General features: G+C 41.6%; 2 protein-coding genes across 7 annotated transcripts in view; both read left to right on the top strand.

The window, feature by feature from the left end:
* The window catches only part of ZMYM6 (zinc finger MYM-type containing 6), a 44,924-nt gene extending 35,799 nt beyond the window's left edge, over positions 1-9,125 (top strand). For all 5 annotated transcript variants that reach the window (XM_044237771.1, XM_044237769.1, XM_044237767.1 and 2 more), the window contains 2 exons: positions 4,904-5,048; positions 7,168-9,125. In XM_044237771.1, coding sequence (XP_044093706.1) covers positions 4,904-5,048; positions 7,168-8,999 — 1,977 coding nt within the window. In that variant the 3' untranslated portion in view covers positions 9,000-9,125. The remainder of the gene's footprint in view (positions 1-4,903; positions 5,049-7,167) is intronic.
* A 1,349-nt stretch (positions 9,126-10,474) lies between these two features.
* TMEM35B (transmembrane protein 35B) lies at positions 10,475-13,762 on the top strand. 2 transcript variants are annotated; one of them, XM_044236359.1, is made up of 4 exons: positions 10,475-10,636; positions 12,068-12,248; positions 13,195-13,313; positions 13,724-13,762. In XM_044236359.1, exons 1-3 carry the CDS (start codon positions 10,529-10,531, stop codon positions 13,296-13,298), a joined length of 393 nt encoding a protein of 130 aa, XP_044092294.1. In that variant the 5' UTR covers positions 10,475-10,528; the 3' UTR covers positions 13,299-13,313; positions 13,724-13,762. The 2 variants fall into 2 exon arrangements, with proteins under 2 accessions (XP_044092294.1, XP_044092293.1); XM_044236358.1 differs by lacking the exon at positions 13,724-13,762 and having other exon boundaries at positions 13,195-13,616.
* Positions 13,763-15,251: the final 1,489 nt, after the last annotated feature.

Here is a 15,251-nt window from a genome sequence, read left to right as displayed (position 1 = left end):
ATTTCTCTTGCCATGACCTCTGAACTCCAGATTCATATATCCAATTGCCTGCTTGACATATACACTTAACTGATTAATAGCCATCTCAAAAATACGTCTAAATCAGAACAATTTTATTTTCCCTCAGAACACTTTTATTTTCCCTTCTAATGTTCCTTACTCCTTACCACTATGGTGCTACCTCCTTTGTCTGAGGCAACATCATCTTTTCTCTGCTTCGTTTCAGTGACTGTCTACTTGTCTTCCTGCTTCCATTCTTGCCCTTTGCATTTTTTCCCTCCATATTGTTAGCAGGATGATCTTAAAGCAAATCAGATTGTGTCACTCCACTCCTTAAAACCTTCACTGAAATGCTGAAAAATAAGGGTAAAAAAGGGGGAGGAGCTAGTTTCCAAAACAATAGTAAAACTCTAAATTTTGTAAAGGTAGGTAGTTAAAACAACTGATCCTGAAGCCATGAACAGACAGACACCTCAATAGAAAAGAAGTCCAGGGGATCCTGGGTGACTCAGTTGGTTGAGCATCCTGGGACTGAGACCCACATCAGGCTCCCTGCTCCAAGGGGAGTCTGCTTCTCTCTGTCCCTCTACCTGCTGCTTCCCCTGTTTGTGCTCTCTCTCTGTGTCAGATAAACCAATAAATAAAATCTTAAAAAAAAAATGTCCAGAAATAGACCTAAATATATATGCAAGTTTAGAAATAATAGAGATGGCATTTAGATCAGTAGGAGATTTAGATTATTCAGTAAATAGTGTTATGACAATTGAATGTACATATAGAAGAAAATGCAGTTTGATTTCTACCTTACAAGTTACACCAAAGGAAGTCCAGATGGAGAAAATACTTAAATATAAAAAAATAATAAAGTAGGGAAAAATTCAGGAAAGAATTTAAATGCAGAAGTGGGGAGTCTTTCTAAATATGTCACATAACCCAGAAGCCATAAAAGATTTTTTTAGGGAAATTCAGCTACATTTCAAAATCAAAAGACATGGAAAACATTATAAGATTGCAATTAATGTCATAAAAGGCTTTTTTTTTCATATGTAAAGAGCTTCTATGAATCAACAAAAAGACCCAGCACCCATTAGGAAAATGGGCAAAACTATGATCCTTCAGTTTACAGACTATGAAATAAAAATTCTTCTTAAACATATGCAAATATATTCAACTTCAGAATTAGAGAAATGCCAGTTAGAACTACAGTTTTATCAGATTGGCAAAGATAAAAATGATGGATAACACTGTTAAGGCATTTTTACATATTGTCAATAGCAGTTGGTAAAACTGCTACAGAGAGCAATTTAGTAAAACTTGTTAAAATTTAAAATGTAAATACCATATTACCAAGGAACTCCATTTTTAGGAATTTATCCTTCAGATACATTTCACACATTTATGAAATGAAGTATATACAGGGATGATTGCAGTAGCAATTGTTTGTAGTAGCAAAAGCTTGAAAACAACCAAATTGTTTCATCAGTAGTCAGAGCCACTTTGAGTTCATCCTGAGTTACTGTGTGAACTAGGGAAAAAAAAAAAATAGGCCTACATGGGTAGGGCCTGAAATATACCCCTCTCCTAGATCATACTTAAGTCACGTGGGCTGGTAAGTGGAGTTCCCTTCACAAGCATATGCAGCAACTCTTTGGGGACTGTAGTTAAAATAAATATGCTATATCCATACAGTAGAATACTATGTGCTTAAAAAGAATGTGGTAGCTATATCTGTACATAGAGCAGTCTCATATATAATAAATGAAAAAGACAAAATGATACAGCATACTGTCATTTATATTTTAAACACACACATACACACACACCACATGCCTGTACATATGTATAGAAAAACTCTGGAAGTCAGGCAGTAAATAGTAATACTGGTTGCCTCTGAGGAGAACTGAATGACCAAGGCAGAATTTTAAGAAGGGAAATTACTGTTTTTTCATTGTTTCCTGTTTAAATCTTTGAATTTTACGTCCTATGTTACAGTGCTCATTCAAAAAATGCACATAGAAGGTCTTTCTAAAAAGATATTATGTATTTATTTGACAGAGATCACAAGTAGGCAGAGGCAGGCAGAGAGAGAGGAGGGGAGGCAGGCTCCCTGCTGAGCAGAGACACCGCCCCCCCCCACCCATGCGATGTGGGGCTCCATCCCAGGACCCTGGAATCATGACCTGAGCTGAAGGCAGAGGCTTTAGTCCACTGAGTCACCCAGGCGCCCCATCACATAGAATTTTTTTAAAACCTAGAGGAAAACATGGTACAAGACAGGAGTAGATAGTTCGCAGAAGAGGAAAAACTAGTAATTCTTAAACATGCAAAATGCCTAGCCACACTACTGTTAGGTACTTTTTCATTTCTTGAGAAATAGCAAAAAGTTTCACAGTACTGTGTTAACTAGAGTGTTGAGAAACAGGCTCACATACATTGCTGAAGGTCATATAATTTGATACAATATGCCTCTGTGGAAAGCGGTTTGGCTGTACCATCATAATTAAAATCTTCTGACCCACCAAACTGCACTTAGAATACCTTATTCTATAAATATACTAGCACATGTAGGATTAATTTATATGTAGGGATATTTATTATAGCGTTCTTTGTAATAGCAAATATTTTTAACATTCACTGTTGAGCTGCAGAGACTCTTCGGGTTACCTGTGGTACATTCAGTGTGTAAAGCTGCTCCTAGGGCAGCTTTATACAAAGTTATGTAAATATACCTCTATGATAGCTTGCTGTAAGCACAGTGCATATTATCCCCGATAATATGCTGCCAATTTGTAGTCAGAAGCAACTTACTTAATTACAGGGAGCATCTCTAGAAGGATGTGTAAGAAACTGGGGACGTGGTTGTGTTCAAGTTTGAGTCTGGATAGAGAAGACAGACAGATGGAAAACTTAATTTTCATGTATATATTTAAAAAGAAAGATATTTATCTAAGAGAGCACACACGGAGAGGGGTGGCAGAGGGAGAGGGAGTCTTTTTTTTTTTTTTTTTTTTTTTAGGATTTTATTTATTTATCAGAGAGTGAGCAAGAGCAGGGAGCCCATTGTGGGACTCGATTCTAGGCTCCTGGGATCATGACCTGAGCCAAAGGCAGACACTAAGTGACTGAGCCACCCAGGCATGCCAGAAAGAAGTCTTAAGCAGACTCTGCTCTGAGCATGGAGCCTGAGACAGGGCTCAGTGTCACCACCCCAAGATCACTACCTGAGCTGAAACTAAGAATTGGAGGCTCAACCCACTGCGCCACCCAGGTGTCCCTTCATGTATATGTTTTAATACCTTTTCTGTCATTACATAATTCAAAATTATTACATCTGTTGCCTATTTAAAAAGTAAATGTAGGGGCACCTTCTCTTAAAGGTGAAGCATCTGCCTTCAGCTCAGGTCATGATCCCAGGGTCCTGGGATTGAGCTCCTCATCAGCCGCCCTGCTCAGTGGGGACTCTGCTGCTCCCTCTGCCTCTGCTTTTGCTCTTGCTCTTGCTCTCAAATAAATAAATAAAATCTTAAAGAAAAAAAAAAGTTAATGTAAATAAAATCTGCAGTGGCTTGCCTTCGCATTTAAAATACAGTCCTAATTTCTTGTTTTTAAAACGAAGACCTTCCAGATCCTATGTAATTTGGCTTCTGCCTCCTTCAAACATTTCATTCTAGCCCCTGCTTACTTTATTTCAGTTTTATACTCATCTCTCTTCCTAAAACATACTAAACTCTTTCCCAGTTGAGGGCTTTTGCATCTATAATCCCACTGCCTGGAGTCCTCTGACTTCAGGCCTTTGCATGGTTTGCTTTTTTGAGTATTCAAAAGCTCTCTGCTCCAGTGTTTCTTCCAAAAATACCTCTCCTCAGCACCATCACTCTCCATTCCCTTATCCTGGTTTCTTTCTTTCTTTCATAACACTTAATCACTACCTGGAATTATACGTTGTATATTTGCTTTACTTGTTTATCTTCTGTGTCTCCCTACAGAATGTAGAGCCCATAAAAGCAGGATTTTCTTTGTCTTGTTTTTTGCTGTATCCCTAGGGTTTACAAGAGTGCCTAGTTTATAGTAAACATGCTGTAAATATTTACTGAATGGAAAACATGTTTTCAGTACATTCTCCCAACTCTGTTGCTTATCCTTCAACGCTCTTGTATAAAGACCTTCTTTAAAAACAAATCAAGGTAGTCAAATGTATTAGTTTTTTCTATTTTGTTTTTAACTCTTTTTTGTTTTGTTTAAGAATACCTTCTCCTGGCTGGTCAGTAGAGCATACAACTCTTGATCTTGGGGTTGTAGGTTGGAGACCCATGTTGGGTGAAGAGATTACTTAAAAAAAAAAATCTTTAAAAAGAGAATACTTTCTCCTTGTTCTGGTTATTTGAAAATTCTCCAGTGCTTTGATTTGATTTATTTTTAAGGTTTAAAAGATATTTAAAGTAATCTCTTCTCCCAATGTAAGGCTCAAACTCAACCCCAAGATCAAGAGTCACATGCTCTGCTGACTGAGGCAGCCAGGTGCCCCTTTCCAGTGATTTTAAAGTTTTATTTATTTATTTTTTAATGTTGAGGTCTTTAATCAATATGGAATATATTTTTGCATATGGCTTGAGATTAGATCTAATTTTTCTGAATTGCCAGTTGCTAATCAGCAAAGATTGTTTTCACTGTTTTGATTATCCTTACTATGGGCAGAGTTTTTTTTAAATTAATAAATGGGACAGATACTGATTAGAAGTATTAGGAATAAGTATATATTTTCTAAAGTAACTTCTTCATTGCAATTGCTCTTTCAGAGGAATTATATTTCTTTTGTTTTGTGCCACCTTTCAATTGATAGAGTTATGATCAGTGATAAGGTACTAAAAAACCTCTCTTTTTGGCTTCTGAATTTTTTAACTAGGGAATCACGCAGACAGATGCCTTGAAACTTCTATCTTCCCAGTCTTCCAGGCTTTTAAAAAACAAAGCAGTGTTGTGCAAGCCTGTCACACAGACCAAGGCCACCTCTTGCAAACCACATACACAGCACAAGGAATGTCAGACAGGTATGTATCTTTATGCTTTTTATATGTAGAAAGTTATTCTGTTTTGTTTGTTTCTGTTTTTTTTTAATAAAGGCAAAAAGAATCATTTAGTCTTAAATGTAAAAACATTCATTCTTGGATCACAGACTTTGAAAATCTAATTTATTCCTTTTATAATTATTTTCATTAATGCTAATAACTACCAAATTGAGTCTATCTACACAAACAACATTTTGTGTAGAGTGGACAAACATTTCCTCTGTGTGTGTACTTCTGTTTTTCAAATGTACAAATTATTATAACTACTAAGATATATATTTATATAAAAGCATTAGTGATTTTAAAAGCATTTGTGATTTAACCTTAGTTCTCTTTTTAAAAACACTGTAAGTTGATTTGTCATTTACTAAAAGTATAACTATGTGTCTGAGATACTGGTGATCAGGGAAATTATTTTAATTCATACCTGGAATGGTTGTAAACTATTGCCCCAGTCCATGTTAACTGCCACTACCTTTATATTTTCAGTTAATTCTGTAGCCTACTCTGCCCGAAGCACTTTTTTTTTTTTTAAGATTTTATTTATTTATTTGACAGAGAGAAATCACAAGTAGACAGAGAGGCAGGCAGAGAGAGAGAGAGAGGGAAGCAGGCTCCCTGCTGAGCAGAGAGCCTGACGCGGGACTCGATCCCAGGACCCTGAGATCATGACCTGAGCCGAAGGCAGCGGCTTAACCCACTGAGCCACCCAGGCACCCCCGAAGCACTTTTTTATTTTTGTTTTTAGTAATAATTTTACTACCCAGAATATACTGTATTTAAAAGCATAGTCTGTCAACACATAATCATGAGTTTTGATGTAGGGTGCCTTTGTTTTGGTAGGAGTCAGGGGGAATCCTGTTTTCTTTTCAGAGTAAATTTGATTGCTTTATATTCCTGTTAAAATGGTGCACTCTTTGTGTACATGAATTTATACTGTATGCACATTTGCATGTGGAAGGTAGTAATATGTGCGTATGTGGGTGGTTACACATTTTTTAAAAATTTCTAGATTAAATATTGGATTGTTTAAAATAAACTGTTGTGAACTACTTTTTCATTTGACAGTGCTCCTCAGAAACATTCCATACCAATGTACATTTAAATATACATTGAGATTCTTAATGGATGCATAGATTGCAACGTATCTGTCCCTTAAGATTGGACATTGAGATTGCTTTTAGTTATTTAATATTATAAACAGTTTTAAGTTGTGTAAATGGTTTTTTGTTCACTTGACTAATTATATCCTTAGGATAGATCCTAAGTAGTAGAATTTCAGATTCAAAAACTATCACAGAATTTTAAGGCTTTTTTCAACAAAATTGAAAAATTACATCAGCTTTTGAAAACACCCATTTCTCTTTGCCCTCATTGACACTGGGTATTCTAACAATTAACCTTTACTTTTTCCCTCAACTTTAATTTGGAAAAATTTCAGAATTCGGAAAGATTGAAAATACGGCACAATGAATATTAGTATATCAATATCTTCATCTTGATTCATCAGATTTAACTTTTTGAAACATTTGTTTTCCTTTTTTTCTGAAAATTTTATTTATTTATTTATTTTTAAAAGATTTTATTTATTTATTTGACAGACAGAGATCACAAGCAGGCAGAGAGGCAGGCAGAGAGAGAGGAAGGGAAGCAGGCTCCCTGCTGAGCAGAGAGCCCGACGTGGGGCTCGATCTAGGACCCTGGAATCATGACCCAAGCCGAAGGCAGAGGCCTTAACCCACTGAGCTACCCAGATGCCCCTTTTTCTGAAAATTTTAAAAGTAAAATAATTTTTTCTTAATTTGATGTATCCTGTGGACTTCAGTCCTAATTCCAGTAATCTATTGAATACATAGCATTGCTAGTTCATGTACTACAGCCTACAGTTTTGCTTTACTTAGTGACCAAGCTTTGGGCAAGGAGAAATTCAGTTTTTAGTGGCACCATGGAAGTATTGGGGTTTGGGTTTCAACTTTAATTAGTGTATTCCTCTGACAAATATAAATAGTAATAAAATATAAATTTTAAATGTGTGGGGGAAGGCATAAAGATATGGCTTATTTCTTTTTGAAAATAACAGTGATTCACATATTTCATGCAGATTTCCCTATGCCTAATGAGAAACATGATGCGGAACTTGAGTCTCCACCTGCAAAGAGAAAAAGAATAGGTTTTTTCCAGACTTATGATGCGGAATATTTAAAAGTTGGTTTTATTATCTGTCCAGGATCAAAAGAAAGTTCACCAAGGCCACAGTGTGTCATTTGTGGAGAAATTTTATCCACTGAAAACATGAAACCAGCAAATCTTTCTCATCATTTGAAGACAAAGCATTCAGAATTAGAAAACAAACCAGTAGATTTTTTTGAACAAAAATCTCTTGAAATGGAATGTCAAAATAGTTCTTTAAGAAAGTGTTTACTAGTTGAAAAGTCACTTGTGAAAGCTTCTTATTTAATTGCTTTTCAAATTGCTGCCAGCAAGAAGCCATTCTCCATTGCTGAAGAATTAATTAAACCATATTTAGTAGAGATGTGTTCAGAGGTTTTGGGTTCAAGTGCAGGAGACAAAATGAAAACCATTCCTCTTTCTAATAATACTATTGGACACAGGATTGATGAACTTTCTGCAGACATTGAAGACCAGCTGATTCAAAAAGTCAGAAAGTCCAAGTGGTTTGCCCTTCAGGTAGATGAATCATCAGAAATATCAAATATCACCCTTCTTTTGTGCTATATTCGTTTCATTGATTATGATTGCAGTGATATAAAGGAAGAATTACTGTGTTGCATTGAAATGCCTTCTCAAATAACTGGATTTGAAATATTTGAACTAATAAATAAATACATTGACAGTAAATCTCTGAATTGGAAACATTGTGTTGGTCTCTGTACAGATGGGGCTGCAAGCATGGCTGGCAGGTGTTCTGGTTTCAGAGCGAAAATTCAAGAAATTGCCACGAATACTGTGGCATTTACACACTGTTTTATTCACCGTGAACATTTAGCAGCAGCAAAGTTGTCACCATGCTTACATGAAATTCTTTTACAGTCAGCACAAATTTTAAGTTTTATAAAGAGCAATGCCTTGAATTCACGAATGTTAACAATTTTGTGTGAAGAAATGGGGTCTGAGCATGTGAATTTACCACTTCATGCTGAAGTACGCTGGATATCGAGAGGGAGAATTTTAACAAGATTATTTGAATTACGACATGAAATTGAAATTTTTTTAAATCAGAAGCATTCCGATTTGGCCAAGTATTTTCTTGATGAGGAATGGGTTGCAAAGCTGGCCTATTTATCAGATATTTTTTCACTTATAAATGAACTCAATTCAAGTCTCCAAGGAACTATGACTACCCTCTTCAATTTGTATAATAAAATGGATATATTTAAGGAAAAGTTAAAAATGTGGTTGAAGCGTGCACAAGAGAATGATTTTGACATGTTCCCTTCATTTTCTGAATTCTTAAACTCATCAGACTTAAATATGAGCGGTATTGCAAGCATTATTTCTGAGCACCTGGAAGGACTTTCTCAAATATTCCACGACTGTTATCCACCAGAAGATGATTTGCGTTCAGGAAATTTGTGGATAATTAATCCTTTTATGAATCACCAAAATAGTAATCTCACGGACTTTGAAGAAGAAAAACTAGTACAGTTATCTTCGGATTTGGAATTACAATCAGTATTTAAATCAATGTCTGTAACTCAGTTTTGGGTAAATGCAAAGACATCTTACCCAGAACTCCATGAAAAGGCAATGAAGTTTTTGTTGCCCTTTTCAACTATTTATTTATGTGATGCTACATTTTCTGCTCTGACGGAGTCAAAACAAAGAAATTTATTGGTTTCTGGTCCTGCTCTAAGACTTGCAGTCACATCATTAATTCCAAGGATAGAAAAATTAGTAAAGGAGAAAGAATAGTAACATGGCTATTGCTTCTAACCAGAGTCTATAAAATTTTGTGTTAAATTTTGTATAAGTACCCTAAAATATAATTTCCTAATGTGGATATGTGCTTTCAGTGATTAAATAAGCATTGTAATATTTTTTCTTTTTGTTGAGGAATTTAATAATTATGCATTTATAAATAGTTATATATAATTTTATTAGTCCAAGGTAGCAAATTTAGCTATTTGATTGATTGATTGGATAATCTGGATTAGGGACAAAAATGAGGGTAACAAAAGGCATTTATAATGTCTCGGCACACCTGGATGTTAAAACCTCTTGGCCTTTAGAAACACATGGGCCATTGCAGTCTTCAGCCAGGCAGCCCTGTTGTGGGGAGGTAAAAAACTCAGATCCAAGCTGCTTGGCTAACCAGAAATGGAAGCAGCAGGAGAATTTGAGGCCCCCTGTAGGGGTCTCTATGGCCCTCCCCACCAGGGCTGGGCAAATGTTTTCTATAAAAGGCCAGATAGTCAATATTTTAGGTTTTGCAGGCCATACAGTGTCAACTACTCTGTTCTGCGGTTGCAGCTGTATGCAATACACAAACAAGTGTGGCTGTTTCAGTACAACTTTTTATTTATGAGCATTGAAACAATATAGTTTTCATGTGTCATGAGAGCGGCCTTTAAATTTTTTTGTATCATTAAAAAATGTAAACATTGTTAGCTGGGGACGGGGAGGGAGTGAAAAAACCAGACAGCTGACTTAATCTGGCGCACCACCAAGTTTGTCCATCTAGGTCTAGACAGATCTCAGGTAATAGCAGATGGGACAGGAGTGGCCTGTAGGGTTTTGTTCAGTGGAAGCCTCTCTTCCTGCAGTTGCAAGTGTCTGAGTTTTCAAACACTTTTCACATTTTAATTTCAGCGGAGGGAAATTCAAGGGAAAATGTATTTTACACAAAGATAGGAAAGAACAATTTATAGCCACTTGTTACTGGTTTATTACTAATGATTCCATAACTTAGTAACAACTTTTGAGCTCTTCCATGTGCCAGGCATTGTGCTAGGCCTGTTCTTCAGAACGAAGAGGCTCCTCTGCCTTCACAGATACAGATGCTGAGGCCCGTGGAGGTTAGGTGTCAGCTGGCAAAGCTAGGGAGGCTCAGGCCGGAAGGAAGTCCCGGTCTTCTGCGAGGCACGTGTAGATCCTCCTGTTGGACTGACTCCGTACTGGCTGGGAGACAGGAGACTGAATTCAAAGGGGCCCGTTTAGTCAGCTGAGCCAGTGGGCCTCAGTGTCCCCATCTGTGAGATGGGACTGCCCCGCCAGAAAAGAGGGTGGCAACAGCCTCGGGAGGCGAGGAGCAGAGGCTTTGGCGCGGGTCTTCTGCCAGCCCTGGGGAAGAAGGAACAGAGCGGGCGGCAGGGGGCGGGTTCGGCCGGCCCTGCCTTGCCTTGCCCAGCCCTGCCCTGCCCTGCCCTGCCCTCCCCTCTCTTCCCCTCCCGTCCCTGCTGCGCCCTCTTCCCTCTACTCGCTCCCGCAGGGCCTGGGCGGCCATGGCGCTCGGGCTCGCGGCTCTGCGCGTCCTGCTGGGCGGCTTCTTTGCACTAACGGGGGCAGCCAAGCTTTCGGAGCAGATCTCGGCTCCCGTGTCTCAGCAGATGGTGAGCGGCGGGGCGGGGGCGGCGGGCGGATGGACGCGGGGGCGGCTGCACGGCGGCGGGTGCCGCGTCCCCCGCAGTTACCCCGGCCCTGGCCCCGGCGCCCGGCCAGTCTCCGGCCCGTCTGCCCGCCTGCCCGAGCCGGTGACCCGCGGACCCAACTGCCTTCCGGCGAGACGGCGCTGAGCAGGGGGAGAGCACGTCGACTGAGACGGAGGCGCCTTCCTAGGGTGCTCCTCGGAGTCCTCCGACTCTTGCCTAGACGGAAAGGGCGGGCCGGATCTTCCAGCAGAGCCCTGGGGGCCCCGCACTAACCTAGGGCGGGAAGAGGAATGCGTCCGGACCCTGTGGGTGGAAGATAGAATGCAGCGGGGGACCCAGCACCCTCTCCGTCCCCTTCTCCTCCTTCGCTTGCCTGCGTTCTTAGGAGGGTCGTGAGGAGCGGGTTTAATATTTATTATTCCCCGCTTGGTGGAGTAGGAAAGTCGCCCTGAAGGTGAAGTGTATCTGCTAAAGGTTACACAGCTAGTCAAGACGCAGGAGCCAATCTAGGTGCTCTCCCGAATCAGAATCTGGAGAGCCCTTACCATGGAGGTGGAGAGGAACGTCTACAAGTCCTCCTCCTGTCTCCTGGCTGGTTCCAGACTCCTGAAAAGCTTTCTTGTGGTTAGGCCCATCAGTCTCTTTAGCCTCTCAAAAAAGCAGACTTGGATATCCCTGCAGCCTCCCTCTCCCAGGCCTGGGTTCTGCCCTTCCTTCCTGGTTTAGGATGGTGGATTGTTTGGGGAAGTACATCCCCAGAGCCAGAGGGCTTAAAGTTTCTTTGTTGTAGCAGGGTAGGGAGGGTAGAGCTGAGGTGGGGAGTAAGGGTGCAGGGAAAGGTAGCGGGCCTGCGGGTGGTCGTCATATGGCCCAGATCAGAGCCTGACTCAGCACAATGAGCCTCTTTGCGCGCCTTAACTGCTCAGTGTCTACTGCAGTGGGGTCCAGGCCCAGCATACCATATTCAGAGTGGAATCTGTTGAATAAGCAACAATTAACCTTTCATCCTCTCCCCAGCCTCCCAATATTCCCATCATAGTATCCTCAAGAAAATCTGGCCAGGCAGCAAGAAGGAGAAGCTGTGACATGCCTAACTTCCAGGTCTTGGAATTTGGGGCTGGGGTCTAGTCCAGTGAGAGGCTGGTGAGAAAACTAGTCCTCTGCACCACCATCCGGCCCTTCTCCTTGGAGCGTAAAGCCTGTTTCCTGATTCCAAAGCTCAGTCCCTCAGGGAGGCCCTCTCCTCTCCAGACTGACCTCAGCCCTGGGCCTGACCTAGCAGGGTAGCTCCTTTGTTGGGGGAGTTGAGGAGGCAGACACAGAAGGCCCCCGTGGAGTGCCCAGGCGGTGGACCTTTGAGTGTGGCTGACAGGCATTCCCTGCCACCCCTAGAAAGCCCTGTTTGTGCAGTTCGCTGAGGTATTCCCGTTGAAGGTGTTCGGCTACCAGCCGGATCCCATGAGCTACCAAGAGGCTGTGGGCTGGCTTGAACTGCTGGCTGGGCTGCTGCTGGTCCTGGGCCCACCGATGCTGCAAGAGATCAGTAACTTGCTTTTGACCGTGCTCATGATGGGTAAGGGGGTGCAACTGTGCTGGGGAAATGGGGACTTCTGGTAGAGGGTAATAGAAGATCTGGCTGTTCCCTTTACTGTTGTCACCTTTTTTTTTCTGGAACCAGGAACACTCCCCGCTCTACTATAGTTTCCATGGTCTTTAGACTAGGACAGGTGCTTTTTAAACTTAATATACTATAACATGATTCTGTCTCAAACATACTTCCTACCTCATTGATGCATTTGGCTGCAGGGTATCCCCATGGTGAGGATGTCTTGTAACTTAAAAGCCCCTACCCCTCTCTCCTCACCCCTACCGTTAGGCGAGGGGATGAAGCAGCAGCTGCCGTGGAGTTATGTGTCTGGCAGGTGGGAAAGCAAGGAAACTGGGGTCCCTGAACAAAAAGGCAGAGTATTTCCCTGTGACAGGCAGTACTAGAGGAACCCCTCCCAGCAGCTCGGCTCACACAAACTGCTGATGTACAATGACAGCTGCTGCTTAAAAGGTCAGATGTCTTCAGCCATGTCTGTATCCCCTGGTTTTGTGTCACCGTTGCTGTCACCATGGCCACCCCTTTCCCAGGCCTTCTTTTCCATCTCTGGAGCTTTCCTCATCTACAGATCTTTCCCATATCTACACCACTAACCCCTGCGCTGCCTCCTCTCCAGTAGGATTAAGAAGGGAGAAGGATCAGAAGTTGTTCTAAAAGGCCCATCTACCTACCTCCCCTTCCTACTTGGCAGGCTTGTTCCTCTTTCTTTCTCGCCCTCTGAGAGTGGCTACATTAGTTCAAGGGGCCTCTGATTCTTGGTTCTGTTCTCTTCTGGAGGCCAGAAAGATGAGTGCAACTAGTTTAGGGGATGTGTGTGTGTGTCTGTGTATGTGTTGGGGGGTGGGGGTGTTGAATGGGAGGGTTTGAGCTAGAGTGGGTCAGGGAGTCTCAGGGACCTCACTTTCCATTCCAGGGGCTATCTTCACTTTGGCATCTCTGAAAGAGTCACCGAACACCTACATCCCAGCTATCATCTGCCTGGGGCTCCTGCTGCTGCTGGATATCTGCCAGCTCTGAATCCAAACTAAGAAGGTGATCAGACCCATCAGGAAGAAGACTCTTCCGAGTGCATCCAAGGGATCCTGGGAGGGCCTCTTTCTTGCCTCTTCATGCCATGTCACTGTCAGGGCAGGAACATGGTGAAAAACACAGTCTACTGCTTTGTTACCAGTACCTCTGGGGTTGGCCAGTATTGAAGCAGACATCTTATCTCCCTGACCCTGCTTTCTGTCTTGGACATTTACTGCTCTTTTTTTAAAAGGATACGTGTTAAACATACTAACATTCCTCACGTCATGTGAAAATTGAAAATAAAGAGAAAAGCAATTTAAATCACCCCAGATTTTAATGATGCACTAAAATAACTACTATTAATTCCTTTTAGTAACTGTACCCCTTTATACAGATTTTTTTTTTAAAGATTTTATTTATTTATTTGACAGAGAGATCACAAGTCGACGGAGAGGCAGACAGAGAGAGAGAGGGAAGCAGGCTCCCTGCTGAGCAGAGAGCCCGATGCGGGACTCAATCCCAGGACCCCGAGATCATGACCCGAGCTGAAGGCAGCGGCTTAACCCACTGAGCCACCCAGGCACCCCTACAGATATTTCTTTATACAGATATTTTTTAATGAAAATGAGACAAAATAAATTATTACCTGCTTTTCAAAACTCATACTGTAACATGATTCCAAGTCTCTTTTACCTCCTTGCTGTTAATGGGTGTACAATATTCCACCGTAAGGATGTACTGTAATGTATTTACTCAAGGCCCCACTGAGGAACATTTAGATTGTCCCTGTGTTTTGCTGTTGCACACTTAACAGTAAACCTTTGCATACTTAACTGTCTTTCCTTAGAAGTAAAGAGAGAGGATGGGGAGGGGCAGAGGGAGAGACAGAAGCTTAAGCAGGCTCCATCCCCTGCAAGGAGCCCAGCAGGGGGCTTGACCCTGAGATCACTACCTGAGCTGAAATCAAGAGTGGGCCATGGGCTGCCTGGGTAGCTCAGTTGGTTAAGCATCTGCCTTCGGCTCATGTTACCATCCCAGGGTCCTGGGATGGAGTCCTGCACTGGGCTCCCTGCTCATCAGGGAGCCTGCTTCTGCCTCTGCCTGCTGTTCCCCCTGCTTGTGCTCTGTCTCTGACAAATAAATAAATAAAATCTTAAAAAAAAAAAAAAAGACAAAACGAGTTGGATGCTCAATGGATTCAGGCACCCAGGCACCCTTAGATTACTCCCCCTTTTTTGCTATCGTAAATGTCATAGTAAATCACCTTTGCATACTTAACTGTCTTTCCCTAGAAGAGAGAGTGGTGCTTCAAAAGGCACTCACATTTTTAAAATTTTTATGAAATCATTATAATTTACACATTTAGTATGGCAGACTCTTCTGCCTGGGTTCTTAAGCCACATGAGATACTCCTTCCTAGTCTTTTACCTTGTGTGCAGAGCTAACAAAGATGAGCACAGAGTCATCGTTTCACAGGCTCTAAAACTGCCAGCCTTTGGTAGCGAGGTAGGGCACCTGGTGTGGTGCTTCCTGGATATCGACATGGAGGCAGACTCCCAACTCCAAGGGATGCCGCATGGTAAAGTGCTCGGAGCCTGGGATGAATCCCAGAGATCCTAGGGGATCAGAGCCAGGTGTGTGTGTGTGTGTGTGTAGGAATTATTGAGAGAAAGTGACCATGTTAGAGTCCCTACTATCATATCGTCAACTATCTTCACCTCACTAGGGGCCTTTTGGAAAGTGATAAATTATATCCCATAATGGGATATAGGAAAAGAGTTTATTTGTGCAACTCCTCTAGCCATCAACACACAGATCACTTTGGAGGTAGGGACAATGGCTTTTGGGAGCCCACAGGAGTGAAGTCTGTACATTAGTCCATTTCATCTGCACTACAGAATGGTAATTTCCATTCTGACATGAAGAACTAGGAACCTCAGACAAGTTGGCACCCTTAGG

Source organism: Neovison vison, chromosome 2 (genome assembly GCF_020171115.1).
Source record: "Neovison vison isolate M4711 chromosome 2, ASM_NN_V1, whole genome shotgun sequence".
Taxonomy (NCBI): Eukaryota; Metazoa; Chordata; class Mammalia; order Carnivora; family Mustelidae; genus Neogale; species Neogale vison.
This window is presented reverse-complemented; position numbering and strand designations above follow the sequence as displayed.